Source organism: Panthera pardus, unplaced genomic scaffold (assembly GCF_024362965.1).
Source record: "Panthera pardus isolate Hobbes unplaced genomic scaffold, ASM2436296v1 HiC_scaffold_2, whole genome shotgun sequence".
Taxonomy (NCBI): domain Eukaryota; kingdom Metazoa; phylum Chordata; class Mammalia; order Carnivora; family Felidae; genus Panthera; species Panthera pardus.
This window is the reverse complement of record NW_026526765.1, coordinates 95,787,588-95,811,264: the sequence shown is the minus strand read 5'-3', so window position 1 is coordinate 95,811,264 and position 23,677 is coordinate 95,787,588. Positions and strand designations below refer to the sequence as shown.

Genomic DNA, 23,677 nt, shown 5'->3' with positions numbered 1-23,677 from the left:
CCTGATGTGATGTGGGGCTCAAACTCACAAACTGAGAGATCATCACCTGAGATCTCTACTGAGTCATCACTGAGCCACCGAGGGGCACTTTTGACAATGCATATTCCTGGGTCCTACCCTTTAAGATATTAATATAAATAATCTGGGGGTGAGGTCAGAGAATAGTGCTTTGAGATACTGGTAAGGATTAGAACCAGAGACTGTGAAGTATAAAAACAAGCCTGTAACTGAAAGGTCCAATAGCAGGAAATAAAAGTTTGGGAAGATTGGCTTATATTGGAAGTTTGAGGGAAAAGAGCTGGTCAACAGAATAGTGCTGTAAATTTGAAGAGAAAGAAAGTGATTGAAAGAACAGCAAAGTCAAGAAGGAAAAGAACCAAACACATAGGATGGATTGGTTGTGTGGGTTTCTAAAGAATTTACAAATGTTGCCCGAAGTCCCAAGAATGAAAGTATTGCGTGCATTTAAAATAACATGAAAGAATGTAAACCAAATAGGAGCATGGAGTCTTTTAGAGGTGTAGGTTTGTTTATTTATTTATTTTTTAAAAATTTGGGGGGGCATCTGGGTGGTTCAGATGGTTAAGCATCCGACTTTGGCTTAGGTCATCATCTCTCAGTTCGTGGGTTTGAGCCCTGAGTCAGGTTCTTCTGCTGGCCGCTCAGAGCCTGGAGCCTGCTTCAGATTCTGTCCCCCCTCACACTCTGTCTCGCTCTGTCTCTCAAAAATACATAAACATAAAAAAATTGTTTTTAATTTTTTTAACATTTGTGTATTTTTGAGAGACAGAGACAGAACATGAGGAGGGGAAGAGCAGAGAGAGAGGGAGACACAGAAACTGACAAACGCACAAACGCTCAAACCCACAAACTGTGAGATCATGACCTGAGCCGAAGTTGGATGCTTAACCGACTGAGCCACCCAGGTGCCCAGGGGTGGAGGTTTAGAGGGCACTTTCACTTGCTTAATTTTACTTTTTCCATAATGAGAGAGTATTACTCTTATTTTTTTTTTTTTACTCTTAATTTTTAAAAAAATTTTTTTAATGTTTATTTTTGAGACAGAGAGAGACAGAGCATGAACAGGGGAGGGGCAGAGAGCGAGGGAGTCACAGAATGGGAAGCAGGCTCCAGGCTCTGAGCTCTCAGCACAGAGCCCGACATGGGGCTGGAACTCATCAACTGCAAGATCATGACCTGAGCTGGAGTCAGACTCTCAACCGAATGAGCCACCCCGTTGCCCTGAGAGAGTGTTACTCTTAATAATTAGGCCAAAAAAAATTTTTTTTAAAGCATCTGAAGGAATTTTTAATTAGGTAACTTTTAACAATCATTATATTGTTATAACTAAATTTTTAAAAATATATTAAAATGGGGGCGCCTGGGTGGCTCAGTCGGTTAAGCCTCCGACTTCAGCCCGACTTCAGCTCAGGTCACGATCTCACGGTCCGTGGTTCAAGCCCCGCGTCGGGCTCTGGGCTGATGGCTCAGAGCCTGGAGCCTGCTTCCGATTCTGTGTCTCCCTCTCTCTCTGCCCCTCCCCCGTTCATGCTCTGTCTCTCTCTGTCCCAAAAATAAATAAACATTAAAAAAAAATTAAAAAAATATATATTAAAATGTATAAATCCAATATTGTTGGGCCTACAGTAAGTTGATATAATAATGGCATATGAACTCAGGGTTGTAAAACTATTCACACCCTTTGGCCTAATTCCACTTTAAAATTATACCTCAAGGAAATGGCCAGAAAGGAAAAAAAGTACAAAGATGGTCACAGAAACAATACTTATAAGACTGGGAAGCTGGAAAACTCTCAAAAATTCAACAATAGCGTTAAGGTTGAATAAATTGAAGTACATTATCAAGCTGGAAAACTACAGAAGACTGACTAGGTGAATGCACAGAAATGTTAACTGAAATTAAATAAAAAGATAAAAAGACAACAACAAAATCCCTATGGAGGGATTGGTACCTATGCAAAACAGAGATCTGTGAATTAATAAAGATCAGAGAGTAAGTAATAGGAAGGGAAGTAAAGAGTTATGACTTAATATTCCTTTTCCATAAAATCTTTTAAAAATATGCATTTTTAGTGGGGGAGGGGGGCACAATCTATAGCAGAATTAACTACCACCATGTTTATTCTTTAATTTTCTGTGGCTGACTACTCCAGTGTTTCTCTCCCACTGAAGCAATGTGAGTTAGCACCCACAAAAATCACTGGGCATATAAGCATTGGGGAGTATTTTTAATTAGTGATGTCAAGCCAGTGTTTTGAAAAATGGGTGCAGCAAAGGATATATTGGAGAAGAAATGGCAAGTATAGATTTATAAAAGACATTCTTTTACTTTCCTTTTCATACCAACCAAGCAATGGTATATTCTTATGTGGTCACTTTCATCAGAACCAAAGGAAAGGGGCGCCTGGGTGGCTTAGACCGGTAAGCATCTGACTTTGGCTCAGGTCATGATCTTCCAGTTTGTGAGTTTGAGCCCCACGTCAGGCTCTGTGCTGACAGCACAGAGACTGGAGCCTGCTTTGGATTCCGTGTCTCCCCCCTCTCTCTGCCCCTCCCATGCTCATGCTCTCTGTCTCTCTCTGTCTCTCAATAATAAACAGACGTTAAAAAAAAAAAAAAAAAAAGAACCAAAGGAAAGACCCATTGGAATGGAATGTTTACATTCTTTCAAAATATGAAGTATCTCAAACATATCAAGAAGTACCGAGTGTAATATAATAAACACCCATGTACTCCATACCCAGATTTAGCCAATGTGAATATCTGGAAATCCTCTTTGTATCCCTCCCCAATCTTATTCAGCTCCTCTCTCCTCTAAGGAAAAACTATTTGAATCTTGGTGTGTGTCCTGCCCTTGCATTTTAAAATATTTTTACCACCTAACTATAGATCTGTAAATAATATAGAATGTCACTTTGCTTATTTAAAAAATTCAAATGGCATCAGGACATATAGAGCTGACTGCAATTTCTTTCTTTTCATTTAATGTTGCTTTTGAAATATATCCATGTTAGTATGTGTAGCTGTAATTAATTTTGTTTTGATGACAGGTATTTTTTAATTATTAATTTTATTATGAATTATTTTTAAAATACAGAAAAAATAAAGTAATATAGTAAACAGTCATGTACTTAAGACCCAATTTCATCATATATTAGCATTGTGCCAAAATGCCATACTAATCCAGACCTTTTTTAAAGGAAGAACATTTTTAGGTACAGTTGTATAGCTTCCTGGGTGCAGTGACGAAGAACCCAAACCCCATTTAGTATTTAGCTTAGAACTTACTTTAGAATGTCAAATCATTTCAAACAAAATAATGAAGCCATACCCTGAAGATCTGCCTCAGGAGATTCTCAAAATATGTCTATTTCTATTCCTAATTTCTGAAAATTATTCATGATAATCCACTCAAACTGAAGCCAAGTGCTAGAATGTGAGCACTACATCATACACATATTTGTGCCCTAGATGTGTCATGAATCAGTGAATAAATAGTTCCAAGTTTTTTTAAAGCACAGATGGTGTTTGTGGCAGCCATAAGAATGCGTCTCTCGGATCTCCAAGCATAATACCGATGGCCTGGGCTGCTATGTTATGAATCTACTACACTTCTCATAGGCTGCTCCCAGCTAAGGACTGAGTGAGGCAGGGAGAGAGGAAACTCCCCTGACCGATGACCTTGGCTTGAGGACTCCCCATTGGCCTTGTAAAAACTTTCTTCAACTACTTTGTACTCTAAGATGCTTTCTGTGGAGACTTCCTTTCTTCCCTCTCTCCATCATAATCTACCAGCTTTCCCCCTGGCTCTGGCTGCCTATCTATTTTCCCTCACAGGTGTTTGCCTCCAAAATCTTTCCCACATGTAATCTTGGAATCTGCTTGGAGGATCTTTAGTAACACAGTGGTTAAATGTATGGGTTTCAAAGGATTCTCTAGATAGGTCATTAAGAATAAAAAGAAATAATTATGTGCTCAAAGATTTAGGATACAAATATTTAGGATTAGGATTTAGCTCAAGGATGTAAGTGATGACAACTTAAAGGTTACATGAGGCCAGGAGAAGGATTATGTTTTCCAGGAAGGTCCAAAGGATTTGCCATTTATCAAGAGTGTTAGAAATGAGCTAGTACATGGTGCCCCAGCATCACTATGAAGTGTAGTGTGGCTCTCTTCTGAGGCCAGGGCTAATGGCAGGAGAAGCAGTTACAGAACTTAACTCACTGATAGCAGTGAGGATGAAAAGGCCCTGGAGTAAGAAAGGCTGGTGGTAGTATTTCACCACCAGAAGCCAGGGGGTCACAGTGTCCACAGTTATGGGAGGGTTAAGAGAACACAGTGTCTTGAAGGATAAAATAATTGTACAGCCAAAATGCACTGCTTCATATACATAGTCAAAACAGAGCAAGAGTGGATGAGTAGGAGGTTGAACGAAGTTACCCCAAAAAAGTCCTTTGCCCAGTCTCTGGACCCGAACCATTTTTCAGTTTTCAGACCTGGTGCCCAATGACTGAAGAGATGATTGGGTCTCAGGGGGAAGGACTCTGTAATACATAAAGATTTCCCCAGTGCTTCTCCAAAGGGATCTAGGCCATGTATGGCGTGAGTGTTCACTGCAGAAAAGGAAACTTTCAGACATTTCAAGTACTGTTGGACACAGGGTCCAAGCTGGTACTGATATTCAAAGACCCAAAACTTCATCACAGGCTCTGTATTATAGTGAGGACACACATACAAGGGCCAGGTGATAGAGTCTTACCCAAAGTCTGGGTCTACTCGGTCTCTGAACTCACCTGGTACTCATTTCCCAAGCCCTCCAATATATAATTGGGATTGATATATGTGGTGATTGGAGTCACCCACATATTGGACCTGTTGGTGAGAGCTCTGATAGTGGGGAAGGCCAAGCAGAACCCTCTGAGACTGCCTAACTCCCAGCAAGATAGTGTTACATCAGAAACAGTGTAACCCTGGAGAGGGATGGCAGAGATTAGTGCCACCCTTAAAGATGCAGGCATGCTGGTCCCCCGCATATCTCTGTTTAATTTGCTGGTCTGGTCCTTGCAGAAACCAAATGTATCTTGCAGACTCCTGCTAGCTCAACCAAGAAAGAGCCCCGATCGCAGCCATCCAGCCAGATGTAGTTTCTTTGCAAGGACAGATAATATGGTATGTAGTATGCAGCCACTGGTTTGGTGAGTGTATATTCTTCTATACCAGTCAGGAAAGATGGTCAGAAATGGTTTGCTCCAGGGCTGTGTTAACTCTCCCACCATTTGTCATCGTGTAGCCTGAAGACATCTGGACCATCTGGACATATCACAGAACATCATATTGATTCATTACACTGATGACATGATGACAGTCTGGCAGATGAGTAAGTAAGAGGGTACTAGAGTGCTAGAGAATTGGTAAGACACATGTACTCCAGATGGAGAGAGACACACTCTACAAAAATTCAGGTACTTGGCAACTCAGTAAAGTTTCTGCACATCCCACAGTCAGGAACATGCCAAGACATTCCCTTCAAAGTAAAGGGAAAATTGCTGCAGCATGCATCCACTGTTACAAGAAGGAAATACAATGACTGTGAAGCCTTCTTGGACTTTAGAGGTAATGGTCCTAACTGTAGAGCAAGTAGCCCTGCTGTTTAGAACAATGATTTCAGCACACTCTATGCTATTTGAGATGTCAGTAGTACAAAAAGATACGACAAGAAGTTAATGACAAGTCCCAAAGGAACAACCACAACTCAGGCTCGTGGGGTTATGGAACAAGGTCACCCCATCTGCAGCAGAGAGTTATGCCCCTTTTGTAAAATAGCTCCTAGCATGCTAACGGGCCCTGATAGAGCTGAAATGCTGGACTTTGGGATGCCAAGCAACCATAGTCTGGAAGTGCCCATCATCAGTTAGGAACAAGTCATAAAGTAAGCAATCCATCATAAGATGGATATGGTACATTTGAGATTGAGTATGAGCAGGAAAATATGACGCTGCCAGGGGCATGAACAGTGGATCCAGGACCTCATGGCATCCACTATGTAGGAGTGTCCCTTCTGAGTTCACACCAGTGGCCACATGGATCTCCTATTCAATCAACTGAAGAAGGAGGAGTCCCCCTCCCCCACTTGGTTTATGGATGGGTGATTCAGTATTAGGCAAAAACCCAAAGTGGATGCTGCCTGCATTATATAACTTATTCAAGGTGGCTGTGAAAAATGGTGATGAGACTCTTTGTGAAAGAAAAATCTTCCCAATGGGAAGAACTTCAGATGTATCTGGTCATCCACTTTGTGTGAAAGGGAAAGTGGACTAGAGTCAAAACATAGATGGGCTCTGGCCAATGGGGAATGGTCAGAAGCCTGGAAGGAGAAAAATACAAATATCAGAGATAAGGAGGTCTGAAAAAGAGACATGTAGACAGACATATGAGAGTGGGAACAAGGTGTGAAGATTTTTATATTGTATTTTAATACCCATCAGAAAGCACCCACATGGTCTGAGACCCAAATGACCAAGCAGACAAAGTAACTTGACTAGCTGACATTCACTGGCATGATAGGCAAACAGATGACATGATCACAGTGAAAGAGATAGACGCTTTGCATGGGTCAAAAAACATGACTTCCACTTACGAAGGTCAATCTAGTGATTGTCTGCTTTGAATCAATCTGCCAGCAATAGACATCAATGTGGAGACTAACTGGCCACTTGGTAGCAAACGGTCTACAGGGGACCATTTTCATCCTGGAAGAGGCAGTGGTTTTTCTCACAGGACTAGAAACTTAATCTGGGTACAGGTTTGCCTTTCCTGTGCACTATCAAGCCACTTATAGAATGCCTGATCTACAGACATGAAACAACATAAGATCCAATCAGGGAACTCATTTTACAGGTCCAGTGATCATGTCATATACTGTGTCATCTAGAAGCTACTGGCTAAATAGAGTATTAGCGTGGCATGTTGGAGGTACAGCTGTAGCATCAGCTCAGCGGCAACACCCCAAAAGGATGGGGGTACCATCCTCCAAGACATATATAAACATTGAATTACAGAACTTTATATAGCACTATGTCCCCAAGAGGAAGAATACATGGGTCCACGAACCAAAGGATGGAAGCAGGAGTGGCCTCCCCGTCACTTTGAGTGACCAACTGAAGGCCCCACAGCTCTGAATTCTGCAAGGTTAGAGATCCTGATGTTCAAAATACATATGCTCTTGTCACAAGATAGCCAAGACCTTATTGAACGATAAGCTACAGCTGCCACTTGAACACTTTGGGCTCTGTGTGGCCAGAAACTAGCAGGCAAGAATAGGAATCACCATCTTGTTAGGGGTAATTAACCCAGCAGAAGGAGGCAGGGCTTGTGTTACTTGATGGGAGAGGGGAGGAACATGCATGGAACTCAGGTGGCGACTGGGTGCCTCTTGGTACGTACTTGCCTAATTGTGACAAATGTAGTGATGTGGTAATGGAGGTAAGGTCAGGTAAACGCAGGTAAGGTCACCAGGAGCTCAGACGCCTCGAATGAGCGTTTGGGAAACACCACCACGTAAACCACTGAAGCCAACAGAGTGAGGGATTTTAGAGCAGGCAGTGGAGAGGGGACTTAATGAGTACCAGTTTTGGCTGTGAGACCAACCACAGCTGTGGAGGCTATAGTCTCTTTACTTCCTTCTTCTAACTTTCCCCTCAGGAAGAGGAGCCAACCAGAGCCCTGACGGGGCCGCTCCCCACATATGTTATGAAGTAGATCCACGGACACAAAAGGTAAACTGGCAGATGTGGGGATGTGTCAATCAGATCGTCTTTTAAGAAAGGACTCACTCTGCAGCTGCAAGGAATGTGGTTAGCTGGCTGACAGTCTCTCCAGCTGTTTGTGTCTTCAATTTCTGGTTACCATCCTATGCTTTTCTCAGAGTTGTCCCCAGTTAATGACTGAGCAAGGCCTAATCATTTCTACTCAATGGGGGAAGTTTAAAGAATAACCTTTGTTCTGGAGCTCCCTGTTGGAGTAGCCTGCCCAGTCCTGCTTCTGCCCCTTTTCTTTTACAGGTGTTACTGCCCGCCCCCTCCCCCGCCCCCCATAAAGTTTTGCATCTGCTTCTGAGAGAATCTAACAGAGACAGATACATCCATTAGGCCTCTGAACTCAAGCCATTCCCTGTTCCCAGTCCTGGGATGTGTGACCAAAGTAATAGAACTGCTGTTTTCTCACATGTTAAACTAAAGACTTGTTCCTTTCATAAGTACATTACATGATTGATGTGAGGATAAAATGAAAATGTGCAGGAATATGCTATGTAATTTGAATATTGCTATGTAAATGATTACAGTCTTTATTAAAAGGCCTACAGAGTTAAATCATTTTGCAGATTACCTAACAGTCCTCAATAGTTAAAAAAAAATTCACACAGATAATTGTTTTCAAGGCCTTTCAAAGCTGGTAAGGTGATGTAGTTTTCTATGGTGTTACTGACTCCTAGGGAGTAATTTATATACTCAAAGATCTTGCTTGACTGACAATCAGATGCATATCTAAATAAAGAATTGTTGAGTAGTATACAGTAAGCTGCCATGGGAATTTTGGTTTCTTTCTTTTCATTTCTAGGATAACAATTACTTCAAGGAAATGAGAAACATCGAAACAACCCTTTTGATCAAACACAGTGACCAGAGTATTTGGGGAAAATACTTAATACCTGTGTGACCACCAAACAATGTTCTCCTGCACTATTGTGATCAGACACAAGTTAATATCTGTGGATAAATATTGCAATTTTAATATACATAATAAAAATATTTCCTATGAACATATCCTTTTAATGCTCATTCTTGGTATTCATAGTTATCTGTAATGTACTATGACAGCTAGTGATCATGTCATCACTTTTTATCAGAAAAACTTTTAGTGGTACATTTTTAGCAGAAGACAGGAAAATAATGTTTGCTTACCTGGTGATACAGATTTGCAATGGGTTTTCTGTCTCTCTTCCTGCCTTTTGAAAGTTAGATCTCTGATTTATTTGCACTAGAGAGTTGGCACAAGTTCGGTTACAAGACTTGAAAATTTGTGGTTCCACATAAAGAATAGTAAAAAAGGAGTTAAAAAATCTGTCTTTTTCCCTTTTTGCTCATCCTGCCCCAATTTTTTTTTTTTTTTTTTTTTTTTTTCCGGTACAAGTAGATCTACAGGTCTACAATGTCCTCCTGAGTGATAGGGTTAAAACTTTTGGCTGTTTATTCAGATGTCAGTATACTGAAGTAAACCTAGATAATGGTTTTAATCCAAATGGTTTTGCATAAATGGGGTGCCTGGGTGGCTTAGTCGGTTAAGCCTCCAACTCTTGGTTTGGGCTCAGGTCATGATCTCACAGTACAGGAGCTAGAGCTTGGAGTCGGGTTCTGAGCTGACAGCACAGAGCCTGTTGGGATCATCTGTCTCCCTCTCTCTCTCAAAACAAATAAATAAACTTAAAAAAATGAAATATGGACAAAAGTAAAAGAATAATTCCCATGGTACTTTACTGTGGATGCAGAATAGCTGCACTATGAATGGAGTACTAATGCGAAAGAGAATGCCAATAATATAAACTAGATAAGATCCACCAGGCAATTTTAAAAATGTGTTTCGTCATCATTCAGCATAAGTAGCAGAATTCTTCAGATTTACATGATTTTTTTTTTTTGTATGTGCATTCTGTGATCTCTGATAATTGAATTCAACTTCAAAAGGGTTTAAGCCAGTGACTTCGAAACGAGGTTCACAGAACAGTACACAATGATGAAACCAGAAGCAGTAAAACACGGCTGAACTGGAACGTAAACATTCATACTATTAGGACAAGACTGAATTTTCATTTCATTTAATTTGGTTTTGGAGTTCTCTTGGGTTGTCTTCAGACAATTCCCTTTCATATCTTAAACGGTGTCTCAAGAGTGCTAGGGAGAATCCAACAATCCGGGGTATCCTAGTAAAGTTTAGCACATAGCTCCTGTGATGTTACCGAGTATTTTCTGAATATAGGAGTTATCGATACCGACTTCCACCAGAGCGAAAGGAAACACATTTACATTTCAAGGTCCCTTTGAATGACGGGGCTTCGAAAAATCTCAGTTCCTCCACCTTTGTTCCTTCCTTCTCGAGATTCAGAGGCCACCTGTACCGCAAGGCACACCTGGCACTCTGACCGTCTCCAGAGCCAGCAGACTGCTGCCAACTGCCGGCTCCAGTCTTGGGAGAAGGAGGCTACGCGGAAAGATGGACAGAGTCCTGCGCGCGGCCGCTTGCAGGCGAGGGCGGGGGACGCCGAGGGGCGGAGTCGGCGCGCGCGCACGGGGTGTGCGCGCCGCCGCCGCGTCACCAGCGTGCGGCACGTGCCCGTGTTTACGTCCCTCGTGGAGGAGCCTACGTCAGCAGCCAAATGGCAACATTGTGGCGATTCTGAAGCTCAGAGTTTAGGAGACGCGTCTCTCCGTCAGGCCGGCTCCGGGCGGTCGGGAAGAAGAGAAGAAGGAGGAGGGGCGGGGAGATCCGCTTGGACGAGCGGCCGGTCTTGACCGCCTACCGGCCTGCCTGGCCCCGCGGGACCCGCGCCTCACCTTCAGAGAGCCGAAGACGCAGCACCGCGGCCTCGCACTGGGGGCGGCCGGGTCGGACGCGAGGCGCCGCCGCAGCGCGGGGCTTGTAAACAGATCCAGCCGCACGTGACCATGTGAACTACCTGCTCCGGGGACGCGTATTGTCTTTCCCGCGAGCCCCGCCACAAAGAAGCGCGGCGGGTTCGAGTGCTGAGGGCCGGGCGAGCAAGCGGGGAGAGCCGGCTGGCGCGCTAAGATGGCCGAAGGCGCCCAGCGAGGGTGAGCAGGGGGCGCGGTGCAGCCAGCCGGTGAGTCTTCGGGCGGGCAGGGCCCTCGGCGCCTCCCCCGCGGCCTGGCTCCGGAGCCACCATGTCTTTCGCGCTGGAGGAGACGCTCGAGTCGGACTGGGTGGCCGTGCGGCCCCATGTGTTCGACGAGCGCGAGAAGCACAAGTTTGTCTTCATTGTGGCCTGGAACGAGATTGAGGGCAAGTTTGCCATAACCTGCCACAACCGGACGGCCCAGAGGCAGAGGAGCGGCTCCCGGGAGCAGGCGGGGGCGCGAGGGGGCGCGGAGCCCGGAGCATCCACGTCGGACGGGACCCGCGGGCCGGGCAGTCCAGCTGGCAAGGGCCGGCCCGAGGCCACGGCCTCTGCGATTCTGGGCAGGAGCCCGGGACCCCGGAGGAGTCCGGCCTGGGCGGAGGGCGGCTCTCCGCGGAGTGCGCGCAGCCTTCGAGGGGACCCGCTGCTGCGGAGTCCGGCCGGCAAAGGGGCGGAGAGCCCTCTCAGAAGCCCAGTGAGGGCCCAGACTAGCCCGGTTCGAAGGGGATCTGAAGGCAGAGATGTGGCGGGGTCCGCCCCTTCGGCGCCTCCGGAGGCCACGGTGTCCTCGGTGCGAGTAGTGAGCGCCTGCGGGGCGGTCTCCGAGGAGATCGAGGTGCTGGAAATGGTGAGGGAGGACGAGGTGGCCCCGGGAGCCCTGGCGCTCTCGGACGCGGAGCAGCCGCCGCCTACCGCCGAGCTGGAGTCTCCGGCAGAGGAGTGTAGCTGGGCTGGGCTCTTCTCCTTCCAGGATCTGCGTGCTGTGCACCAGCAGCTGTGTTCTGTGAACTCGCAGCTGGAGCAGTGCCTACCCGTGTTCCCCGAGGAGCCCTCTGGCATGTGGACCGTGCTGTTTGGGGGGGCCCCAGAGATGACCGAGCAGGAGATCGACACTTTATGTTACCAGCTCCAGGTCTACCTGGGCCATGGCTTGGACACCTGCGGCTGGAAGATCCTGTCCCAGGTACTTTTCACTGAGACCGACGACCCTGAGGAGTATTACGAAAGCCTTAGCGAGCTGCGGCAGAAGGGCTACGAAGAAGTGCTTCAGCGGGCCAGGAAGCGCATCCAGGAGGTAAGAACCTAGTCTGGGCTGCAGCAGTCCTTGCTTTTGGTTACTCACTGCCGGGGGTTGAAACCTCAGTCTGGACTGTGCGCATTTGGGAAACTTGTTTTTCTGGACAAGAGAAGAGGAAGAAGATGGGTTCCTTACCGTTCTCCCCCTTAATTCCTTTCAGTGGTAGGAAAACCGTGCTTTACCTTAATTGGCCCTCTGAAGGAACTTTGATATAAGTCTTTAGATTTTCTTCTTCCATTTATCAAATAGGTTCTATATAATAAGAGTTCGGTTTACTCCTCCGTGCTGGAAATAAAATTAGAGCCTCTGAGGCCAAAGGCGTCAGGTAAATGGACACCGTGTGTTCGTTTCTCTCTTGCGTCTCTTTCCAGCAATAATTGCCCAAATGTTAATTAACCCTACTTTTCTGGTCCTGTTCATTTACTCATAATAGTTTGTCTTTGGGAATACACTTGGTCTTTTTTTTTTATCTTCATATGTAGTTTGGCAACTTAGGCAAATTTTAAATTCGTTTTTCTCCAAATGAGTGGCTTGTCTAAATGAAAAGGCACCACTCTCCATTGGATGCAAATGTATTTTTAAAGGTTTATGACCACTCTCGGAATCTCTCAAGTCTTGATAGCTGGCTCATGTTTCATTCCTGTTTTAGGGAGGAAAAAAAGGTCCTGGGCAGGAATGTTTATTATACTTTGTGTCCTTCTAAGAGTAAAAGTAGTATCAAGCCTTTTCAAACTTTCTTACGCTTAAAATTACATGAAATAATGGAAAAAGTCTGCATGGGTATGCATGCGGAGCTCTACAAGCAAGATAAGATATGCATAATTTGAGGTCCTGCCTACAGAACAGCTTCTGCTGAAGGAACTTTACTAAAAGAGTATTCCAAAATATATTTTAGTTTTCAGGTAGTCTGTATGGTTCAGTCTGTATAGAGTGTGCAACTATTGATCTCCTGGTTGAGTTGGAGCCCCAAGTTGAGTGTAGAGATTACTTAAAAATAAAACATCTTGGGAAAAAAAGATACACTTTAGTTTTTACCAATGGACACTAACAGATATTTCCTCAAAGCTACTATTTTTAGTGTTACTACTAATTGAGGTTAGAGGTGGGGTGCGGAAATGCTCCTTTTTATGGTGTTTATATTCCTGACATTGTGTTGTCATCTGTTAACCATGCCTGTGTTTATGTAATACTTGAATCCTGCTATTAAGGCTAGGATGCTCATCTCCTGGTTTCTTCATAGAATAGTATGTATTTTTCATTGCTAGACTTGGAGACTTAGGAAATAACTTTTTGTTTCCCTAATCCCACAGTGCTCTCTTAAAACTTACTGAATTCAGGTTTTCATTCCTTCCTGTTAGTTTATTTAGTGCTAAGCATCACCCACCTGGTAATGTGATCCTAGAGTTCCAGTGATCTGTTTTTATTTTCCACCTTATCATCTTCTGGCATCTGTGTTCTCCCTTAAATTCTTTTTGGAAGGAAGTGACAAATTTTAAATGATCACATATATTTTCTTTAGAGTTTTGTTAAAACTGACCTGTATTTTTTTTTTAAACTGGAAGGACAAATTAGTGCTTCTTTCTCTTACACTTTTTTGTTAAATTTTGCAATTCTTACATTTCTAAAGATGTAGGCAGGTTTAGTTTTAATTTTGTTGATATTCAGAAAAAGTAATTTTGTCTGGTTTAATTCAAATAGGGTCAAAAATGAGGATTGCCAAAAAATGTAGTTAATTAATTACAGTTATCTGGAACTCTTCCATGGGGGTGGAGTGTTACATGTTTTAAAAGAATATATTTTCCTAATTAAGGTTATATTGACCATAATAAATTCTCCTTAACGGAGAGAGGTTTAAAGTTTTAAAGAGTATTTTGTGTTCTGGAAAACAACTCAGATGAAGTTTATTGTAAATTCGTTGGACATTAAATACATACATACATTTTTGGTGCTTCATTGAGTTGGCTTGAACAGTATTTGAAAAATAACAATAACAACAAATTCACTCATAGTGCTCACCCTGATAGCTACTGGAACTTTATTTTGAAAGAAATGAGGCTTAGTGGGGAAAAAAGGGTGGTGTGATTTAATTAGTGACGTCTGCTCTGGGCTTGATAATGGGAGTTTAAGAGCACACCAGCCTTGTTTTTGTTGTTGTTCCCTAACTGCTTAAGTTTTTTACTATTTTAATAGTTTGCAATAACTTTTTTAAAGTAAAATATTTATGGAAATTTTGTCAGTTTAGTACTAATGATTCTGTTAAGTTATTACCTCTCATTGAATGGTTTTTTTGTTCCCAATTTTGAAGTTGACTTAATTTGTGGAAGTGGCTATAGGTGTTCAAGCCAGGTGTACCTGGTAAATTAAACACATTTTTAGATACATGTTACTAGAAAATTTAGTCTTTGGTTATGGTTTTCCCTCTTTTTAGTTTCTCTGGGTCTATTCTGCTTTTTTTCCCTCCATAATATTCCTTTTCCTATCTATTTAAAGGCTTTAGCCTAAAAACCACACCTGTTTTTGTTCAAAATACTCAGTAAATTGTTGAAAGGAGTTTTTTTGTTTTTTGTTTTTTTTTTGTTTTTTGTTTTTTAAGTAGAACAGACTGTACTGCTAGATTGTAAACTTTTCAAGGTCACTGGCCTTGACAGTATCTTGGAATTCTCTTTGCCATCCCTGGTTCAGGGCCACACATCTTGTGAGCACTCAATATTTGTGGACCAAGAACATGAGAGGTGGTTGTTTTTTTTGTTTGTTTGTTTTTGTTTTTTTAGTATTATGAGAATTTAAAGGATTTGGAAGAATCTTTTTGATTTATAGTTGTAGGTAAATAAAATTTTAAAAATTGATAAATGTAAATTCCTTACGGGACTGTACAGTTTGAGAAGTAGGAGTAAAATGTTTTAAAACTGTAAAGAACTTTCTAAATAAGAGGTTGTTATCTGGCATTGATGAATTCCCTATAAATTGAGGGGAGCTATATAGATGGACTTTAATGGGGTGCTTTAAGGTAGTGAGCCAAGTTTTATATGCACAGACACATTTGGATTTTTGGAGAGAAAGACTTTTATCAGATTCTTCAAGGTGTTCCTCAGAAAGGGCTTTAAAACTGTACTGGTAATTCATTTGCTTTCTAAACTTTGGGCATAACTCTTGGAGTATAAGTATTGGAAGACACTTATGATTTAATATGGGTTATAAGAAATACTCCTATATCTTTGTTTTGTGAAATAGTGAAGAATGAAAATCTTAGGTTTTCTACTAAAAGTTTTATTAGTGATTCACAAGTTGGGTCGACTAGAAATAATCTGAGGAGCTGCAGTTGACACAATATTAATGAAAAAATTTTAGATGACATAAGAATTGTAAGCAGAGCTTTAATCTTGAAATTTATTACAGGGTAGATTAGATTTGTCTTGGAATTTAGAAGGGTTTAGTGAAGTACTGCTATTTATATAGCAGGCACTCAGTCCCTGAACCCAGTGCCACCAGGGCCTCTTGGAATGGTTGCAGCAGTAGTGTTGGTTGTAGGTCAGAACTGAGGATCATATTATAGTGTATGTGCTTGGGTGGCCCATACTATGGCTTACTTACCTGTGATGACCTGAATTTTGTAAATAATTTCTGTGTAAGGACAACTATTGTTGAAATGGTTGTGGTCCTTTAGATAGTAAACTTTATGATAGTAGGCTTGATTAAGATCTAATAATCATTGTTCTCTTTGAAATTTATTATGCTTATAAAATTGCTCAGGTAACTTCTTCCCAGTGATTTTAATTTATTTCCAGTAAGAAAACAAAACACTGAGAGCTGCATGTGTTTTCATAAGTAGCCATGTAAGGCATGCTGTAGACAGAGCCTACCTAGTGTTTGGAGTCAGAAAGACCTGGCTTCCAAATAGGACTCACCACTTCTCTGACCTGCTTAGTTATTTAGCCTTTTTAAAACAGGGAAAAGGGGAAGATATTTAAAGGATATCTTGAGATTTAAGTAAGATACTATGAAAAAGTGCTTAACAATGTGTCTGGCACGTATAAAGGAGGCTTCAGGAAATGTTCATTTTTGGGTTTATTTTGTTTTTTTTGTTTGTTTTGTAATAAGGATTCTGCAGAGTTTTCACCTCAACATTTATTGCAGGGAATGTAACTAGTATTTATTGGAACTACTTAGGTATTGGAGTTTCTTATTTACTATCTCTTCATCATCCCGACTCTCTTTTTTGATAAGTGGTATTTTATACCCATTTTACTGGGGCTGAAGTTGAGACTTGAAGATGTTGGATTTGGCCAACCTTAAACAGCTAAGTTGTGGTCAAACTCAAATTCAAATTTAGATTTGTCTTAATCCACACATATTTTTTCTGCAGTGCCTTATTGAAGACAATAAAAGGGATGTCAGTCTCCTGAGAATGAGAGAATGGTACTATTTAAAAATATTAGTTCAATAATGTGTTTTAAATTAAATAACTCATTTGTTTAATTTCAAGTTCTTTTTGATAGGTATGTGTGGGGCAGAGTCTCCATGTTGTGTTACAGAAGAAAGAGGTTCCCTAGGGGTGTAAGGGTGGGTTTATGTTAGATAAGAGTGCCTAATTGCTGTTTTCCTTTCTCTCTTAAAATGACTCAGCTATAGATGACTCCTGACTTGAGAGGTTATTTCATGTAAAGGGCCAGGAGCTCTAGGAAGAATGCTTACCATCCCTTCTCCCAATTATGACTTAATTTTTGTGAAAAACTAAGATTACAAAACTCTAGAGCCACATTGAAATCTCAACTATATATAGAGTAGATAAGTCAGTCTTTTTAGAGCCTTAGGGTGCTGGCCTTTCATTGGGCTGGTGTGCCTTGACCCATGATTAGGTATAAATAATAGAAGCAGGCTCAGAAAGGACATAATATAGTTGCAGTGGGGAGAGTGGTTCTGCTTGTATATTCCCATAAAAACAGTGTAAAGACAGTTGAGGAATAATGAAGCCAAGTGAATTTTGTGCGATTCTTGAAAGTTGATGAAAGACTTGAATGGTAGAGGCTATGAAAACAATGACTTAGATACTAATCATTTTCTTCAATCATGTGCCGAAATAAACTTGGCCATTTTTCACATCACTGAAGAAAAAGTATAGAAAAGAGATGAATATATGCTTTTAGGTTAGTGTATCTGTAATGCAGAAACATGGAGGCTGGTGGCAGGATAGCAGCAGCCTTCATGATAACCGGTTCATGTTCACTTCATTTCTCTACTTGCTGTTAACATCACATGATGCCCAGTCCACCACATATTTCACAGGCATGAAATCAGGCATGTTCCTCCTTGATAAAACAAGGCCAACTTTGACAAACACTTGAGCAATGTGAGTTCAAGGGGTTTTTTTTGGGGGGGGGGGGGCAGGGAGATAGAAGGGAGAAGGTGAGTGGGAGGTTTGGTTTGTTAAACACAATTGTTAGGTTTGAATTAGCAATCTTCACTCCTGAAATCTTCACATGTAACTTTAATCAGTCTCTCAGTGTTCTCCATTGCTGCTTTATTTGAACTTTGTGGAATATTGTGAGAAGTGGGAATTGAAAGCAAAAGGTGGTCTTCCATTGATGCTTAAAAGTCCGTGTGCTTACTTTTTTTGTAATGGAAAGTTTCTCATGGCTCTTTTCACTCTTTAATAGGCCAGGATCCGCTCCCTTTAAATCTGTCCAGTTCCCTCAGTGATTGATGGGAGAAAATTTAAGTTGCAAGGGTAAGAAAAGACAATGAAGACTAAACTATAGTTCTTGATGCTGTTTAGTTTTTGGTAGAGGTGGTGAAGTACATTTGGCCTTTCAGGCTTCTTGTAGAGAACTGTTATTTCTCAGTAGCCTTAATGCAGTAAGTTGTTAAAGCTCCACAAGGGCAGAGAAGGATTCATTCAGCAAAAACCTAGAAAATTTCGTGAGTTTTCTTAAGTGTAGAAAATTGCCTTTTTATGTTTGTCCTTGAATGTTAAATTCTATATGGTTATAATTATATATGATAGACTGTTTTCACTCTGTGTTGAAGGTTTTATACTATAGGCTGTGAAATGAAAATAGGCCTGATGGGCTAGAGGAGAATGGTCTTAAGGATAAATACATGAAGTTCCTTTATTTAAAAAAAAATTGTTTTTAAATGTTTATTTCGAGACAGAGAAAGAAAGCGAGCAGAGGAGGTATGGGGGGGGTGGGGTGGGGGAGAGAGAGAGAGAGAGAGAGGGAGGGAGGGAGGGAGGGAGAGGGGGAATCCCAAGCAGGCTTCGGTTGATCTCAAGAACCATAAGGTCTCTTCTAAAACCAAGAGCTGGACGGCTAACAGCCACCCAAACGTCCCTGAAGTTACTTCATTAACATGGGGTTTTATTTGTAACTTTAATATTTGAAGGTGATGATTTGAGGCTTAGTTTATATAATGAATATTAATGAATTTAGGTAACATAAACATAGGGAGAATACAGTGATAAAAATGTCATTTTCTTCAGAAGAAATTTTGAATATGGTTCATCACCAAATTGGCCTGCTGCTAGGAATTAGTTGAGGCAGGTTTTTTTTTTTTTTTTTAATGTTTATCGATTTGGTTTTTAGAATGTTTATTTTTGGCGGGTGGGGTGAGACCGAGACATCCCAAGCAAGCTCAACACTATAAGCGCAGAGCCTGATGTGGCACTTGAACTAATGAACTGTGAGATCATGATCTGAGCAGAAATCAAGAGTTGGATGCCCGACTGAGCCACGCAGGCACCCCATTGTTTTTATTTTCATCTTATTTTATTAAGGCAGGGTATTTTTAAAAAAAATTTTTTTTTTTTTTTAACGTTTATTTATTTTTGAGACAGAGAGGCAGAGCATGAACAGGGGAGGGGCAGAGAGAGAGGGAGACACAGAATCTGAAACAGGCTCCAGGCTCCGAGCTGTCAGCACAGAGCCCGACGCAGGGCTTGAACTCACGAACCGTGAGATCATGACCTGAGCCGAAGTCGGACGCTTAACCGACCGAGCCACCCAGGTGCCCCTAAGGCAGGGTATTTTTTACAGAGGCTCCTCACTACACTGCCCTTCAATTAGTGTTTAGGGGAAAGAAAACTTACTGAACATGGCTCAGGAAAATGTGTATTTTTCTCCTAATAATTCTGATACTAGTGGCTTGACCTTAGGGCTGTCACTTACCCTCCTTTTGTCTTAATGTCTGAGGTGAGACTGAGGTTAGAGATAAAGGATCTGGGTGATTTACAGTCCCCGTGTAGCAAGTGTTGGGACCTGATCCATTTGTTTTATGTGCTTGTATCCAGGTGTAGGTCTCCCTGCTGTAAGGTAAATGTTTGAGTCACAGCATTTTTCATTTTACTACATCTTTTTAGGCTCTGAAAAAGTCCTGATTCATTTTTGGGGTGCAGAGAGCATTAGAAGAGGGCAGAAGTGTTTCTTTCTGTTCTTGGGTTTGTGTTCTTGGGCTCCCTTTGTTCATTACCTGTTGTTGAAGGTGTTTTGTTTTGTTTTCCTTTGGTGCATTTCCCTGTGGTTTCTAGTATTAAAACTACTGCTTTTCCCAGTTTTAGATAAGTTGAAGTTACATTTATAAAATAAATGTCTAGGGGCGCCTGAGTGGCTCAGTCTGTTGGCATCTGACCTCAGCTCAGGTCATGATATCACGGTCCGTGAGTTCAAGCCCTGCGTGGGGCTCTGTGCTGACAGCTCAGAGCCTGGAGCCTGCTTCAGATTCTGTGTCTCCCTCTCTTTCTGCCCGTCGTCCCCCATTAACGCTCTGTCTCTCTCAAATAAATAAATGTTAAAAAAATGAAACAAATATTTAGTTACTAAACATTTAATAACTAAAGTTATTTCTTTAAGCTTTTCTTCCTCTTCACCTTCCTATCTAGGTGAGTCTCTTTCCTCTTTACTGACACCAGTGGGGCCATGACTAGAGTGACCTGTGTGAAGTGATGTATGTGAGATTTTAATTTCAGTCATCAAAGTAACCTTTATTGAATGCTCCCTGCTTTCTGTTGCTCAAGCACTGTGCCGAAGTATTTAAATACATTATCTAAATTAGCATGTAGATAGGAGTTGAGAGGTAGGATTTGAGTTTTTTTGAGTCTTTGCTCTACTTAATAGCTTTGTGAATATGGGCCTTATTAATTCTTACTTCCTTGGTTGCTGCTTCTGTAAAGCCAGGGAGTACTGCTGTTGTAAACTGAATATGGCTCTCCTCATCTGTAAAGTGAGGAGAATACTGCTGCCTTTAAAAATAGATCTAATGTAGGGACACCTGGGTGACCCAAATGGTTAAGCATCCCACCCTAGGCTCAGTAAACATCCGACTTTGGCTCAGGTCATGATCTCACAGTGAGTGAGTTCCGGCCCCTGCATTGGGGCTGTGCTGTTAGCACAGAACCTGCTTCTGATTCTCTGTCTCCCTCCCCCCCCCCCCCCCCCCCCCCCCCCCCCCCGCCGTGCCCTGCGCACAGCGTGCTCTCTCTCTCCTCAAAAATAAATGAACATAGGGGCGCCTGGGTGGCTCAGTCGGTTAAGCGTCCGACTTCAACTCAGGTCACGGTCTCGCGGTCCGTGAGTTCAAGCCTTGCGTCGGGCTCTGTGCTGACAGCTCAGAGCCTGGAGCCTGTTTTGGATTCTGTGTGTCCCTTTCTCTCTGACCCTCCCCCGTTCATGCTCTGTCTCTCTCTGTCTCAAAAATAAACAAACATTAAAAAAAATTTTTTTTAAAAATGAACATAAAAAAATAAGAAAAAGTGTACGTTAAAAAAAATTATTCAAGTACTTAGAACAGTGCTGTATGCCCAGCAAAACACTTGGTAAATGTTAACCCTTAATATTAATCTTCATATCATACTAAGATGTAGGGATTTTACAGTAGAGGAAACAGGTTCAAAGAGAGTAGATAAATTTGTCCAAGGTAACATCTGGCATAAAAGTGGACCAGATTCAAATTCAAGCCTGATTGATTCTATACTGCTTTCTTAACCATAGGCCCATCCTCTTTCCTGTAGAAACGGAGTGAGGCTAACTGATAAACATTGTCAAATGTAAACACACGGTCAATGTCTCATCCCTGGGTGAAAACATTAACAGTGTTTGGCTGCTGAGTGTTTTTGGAAAACCGTGATTATATAGGAGGCTAATTTAAGTTTGTGCCTGCATTTATGGTACATGAAGCTCATTTGTGAGATAGGATGCATATGTCCGTCTTAAAAGAATCATTTATAAAAATAATAATTTTTGGTGGAGCCTGGGTTGTTCATTCAGCTAAAATGTCTGACATACGCTCAGGTCATGATCTCAGGGTTCTATTTGTGGGTTCAAACCCTGCATTGGACTCTGCTGTCAACACAGAACTCACTTCAGATGCTCTCCCTCCCTCTCTCACTGCCCCCTCCCAGTCGTGCTTTCTCTCAAAAATAAACATTAAATACAATTTTTTATAACCACAGGAAGAAAAAATGTACTGATATTTAAATATTCTGTTGTAAATTCTTCTGCGTATATAAGGTTGCTAAGGGTGAGTTGGTTTAGACAGTGTGATGATTTTCCTTTTCATAAGTGTATTTTACTTTAAAGATGATTTATTTTCTCTCCAAAATATTTTCTAATGCTTTTTTCTCCCCATGGTAGAGCTAGAGAATTTGATATAGTCTGAGTTAAGACCTGAAATCTACCTACCTATTCTGCTGTTTATTCTCATTTAAAGAATTAGTCCATAACATCTAATAGTGAATATTTTACACTCCCTTTCCTTTAATTACTTATTCCTCTTAATTATCTTATTGGCTAATTTTTTTCTGGCTAGACAGGGGAAGAGGGCATTAAGTGTGTTAACTTCTCTTTATTTTTTTAATTGGAAATCCTACCCCTTTTTTCTCTTGTATTAGGTGATGTGAATTTTGGTAGTGGGGTTGCTAAATGAAAAGGTTATGAAAGGTAGGGTTAAAGAAATGAAGGATTAAGAGAGAAAGGGGTCAAGAATTAACTTCAGCAGTATTTAAACTTGAAAAATTAGTGGGAATGGATATCTTTATTTTAGGAAATTACATGCCAGCCCACAGTTTGAAGCCTTTGTGGGTGCTTGTTGGAGGGCCTTGAAGTTGGCTTTTTATTTTTATTTATTTTTTAACATTTATTTGTTATTGAGAGATAGAGGCAGAATGTGAGCAGGGGACGGGCAGAGAGAGAGACAGAGACACAGAATCCGAAGCAGCTCCAGGCTCTGAGCTGTCAGCACAGAGCCCGACACAGGGCCTGAACTCACAAACTGCGAGATCAGGACCTGAGCTGAAGTTGGTCGCTTAACCGACTGAGCCACTCTGGCTCCCCTTGAAGTTGGCTTTTGAATTGGTTTTATATTACACATTGCACCTTTCAAATTTCAAATAAGACTATTTTATGTATCTTGGTGGAGATTATATAAATGAATGTCAAAATGGTAATAAAAGTGTGACAGGTTGTTTTTAACTCTTACTGTATCCCCAGTAGAAACTCCTAATCCCCGGTTCCCAAACCCCTTGTTGCTGGCTCATGTGAATATTAATATTTTGGTCGACTTTGCAGGATAGGATGGTCTTTTTAAAAGTCAGCCTTTTCTATAGCTCTTCCTTTTTTTTTTTTTTTTTTTTAAATATTCCCCATCCCTTTTGTTTATAAGTATCCCAGACAACCCTGATCACAATTGATTTGTAGATACTCTAACTGAAATAATTATTTAAGAAAATAGTAAGGATTGGGGTGCCTGGGTGGCTCAGTTGGTGAAGCCTCCGGCTTCAGCTCAGGTCGTGATCTTATGGTTCTTGAGCTCCAGTCCCACTTCAGGTAAGCTTGAGGCCTGCTTCCAGATCTGTGGTGACAGTACGGGGCCTGGGTGGGATTCTCTCTCACCCCTTCTCTCTGCCCCTCTCTCATTCATGCTCTGTTTCTCAAAATAAATAAGTAATATTTTTAAAAGATAGTAAGGATTAACTTCTGGAAGTCCTTATAGTCCTTAAATCTCCTCATTGGTCATCTATTTAGCATATCCTTTTGTGCCAGGTGCTAGGTGTGCCATAGAAAACAAAGACACAGCCCTTTTCTTTAAGCTTCACTACAATTTTTTTTTTAAGTTTATCTATTTTGAGAGAAGAGAGAGAGTTGGTGACGAGCAGAGGGAGGAAGAGAATCCCAAGCAGCTCTGTGCTCTCATTGCAGAGCCCCACACAGGGCTTGATTGCACGAACCTAGAGATCATGACCTGAGCCAAATTCAAGAGTGGCCTATTAACTGATTGAGCCACCCAGGCGCCCCCAAATACTGTCATTCTAATTGAACTTAATTTATGTTTTTGTTTGTTTTAATCTTTATTTATTTTTGAGAGAGAGAGAGACAACATGAGCAGGGGAGGAATGGAGAGAGAGGGAGACACAGAATCAGAAGCGGGTGTCAGGCTCTGAGTTGTCAGCACAGAGCCTGGCTTGGGGCTTGAACCCATGAACTGTGAGATTATGACCGGAGAAGAAGTTGGATGCTTAACCCACTGAGCCACCCAGGCGCCCCTATTTTTTATTTTTAAAAATGTTTATTTATTTATTTTTGAGAGAGAGCACAGTTGGGGGTGGGACAGAGAGATAGAAGGAGACAAAGAATCTGAATTAGGCTCCAAGCTCTGAGCTGTCAGTGCAGAGCCCAATGCAGG

At 41.7% G+C, this 23,677-nt stretch overlaps 1 protein-coding gene and 1 long non-coding RNA gene across 2 annotated transcripts in view; both read left to right on the top strand.

Annotated features, from left to right (window-relative positions):
• Window positions 1–7,513: 7,513 nt before the first annotated feature.
• LOC109275085 (uncharacterized) lies at window positions 7,514–8,842 on the top strand. Its single transcript, XR_002083969.2, has 2 exons — window positions 7,514–7,795; window positions 8,637–8,842. It is a non-coding gene; the product is annotated as an uncharacterized LOC109275085 (long non-coding RNA).
• Window positions 8,843–10,399: 1,557 nt separating this feature from the next.
• The window catches only part of JMY (junction mediating and regulatory protein, p53 cofactor), a 100,283-nt gene continuing 87,005 nt past the window's right edge, over window positions 10,400–23,677 (top strand). Inside the window, exon 1 of the mRNA XM_053907251.1 lies at window positions 10,400–12,004. Within this exon, the coding sequence (XP_053763226.1) occupies window positions 10,976–12,004 (1,029 nt within the window). The 5' untranslated portion in view covers window positions 10,400–10,975. The remainder of the gene's footprint in view (window positions 12,005–23,677) is intronic.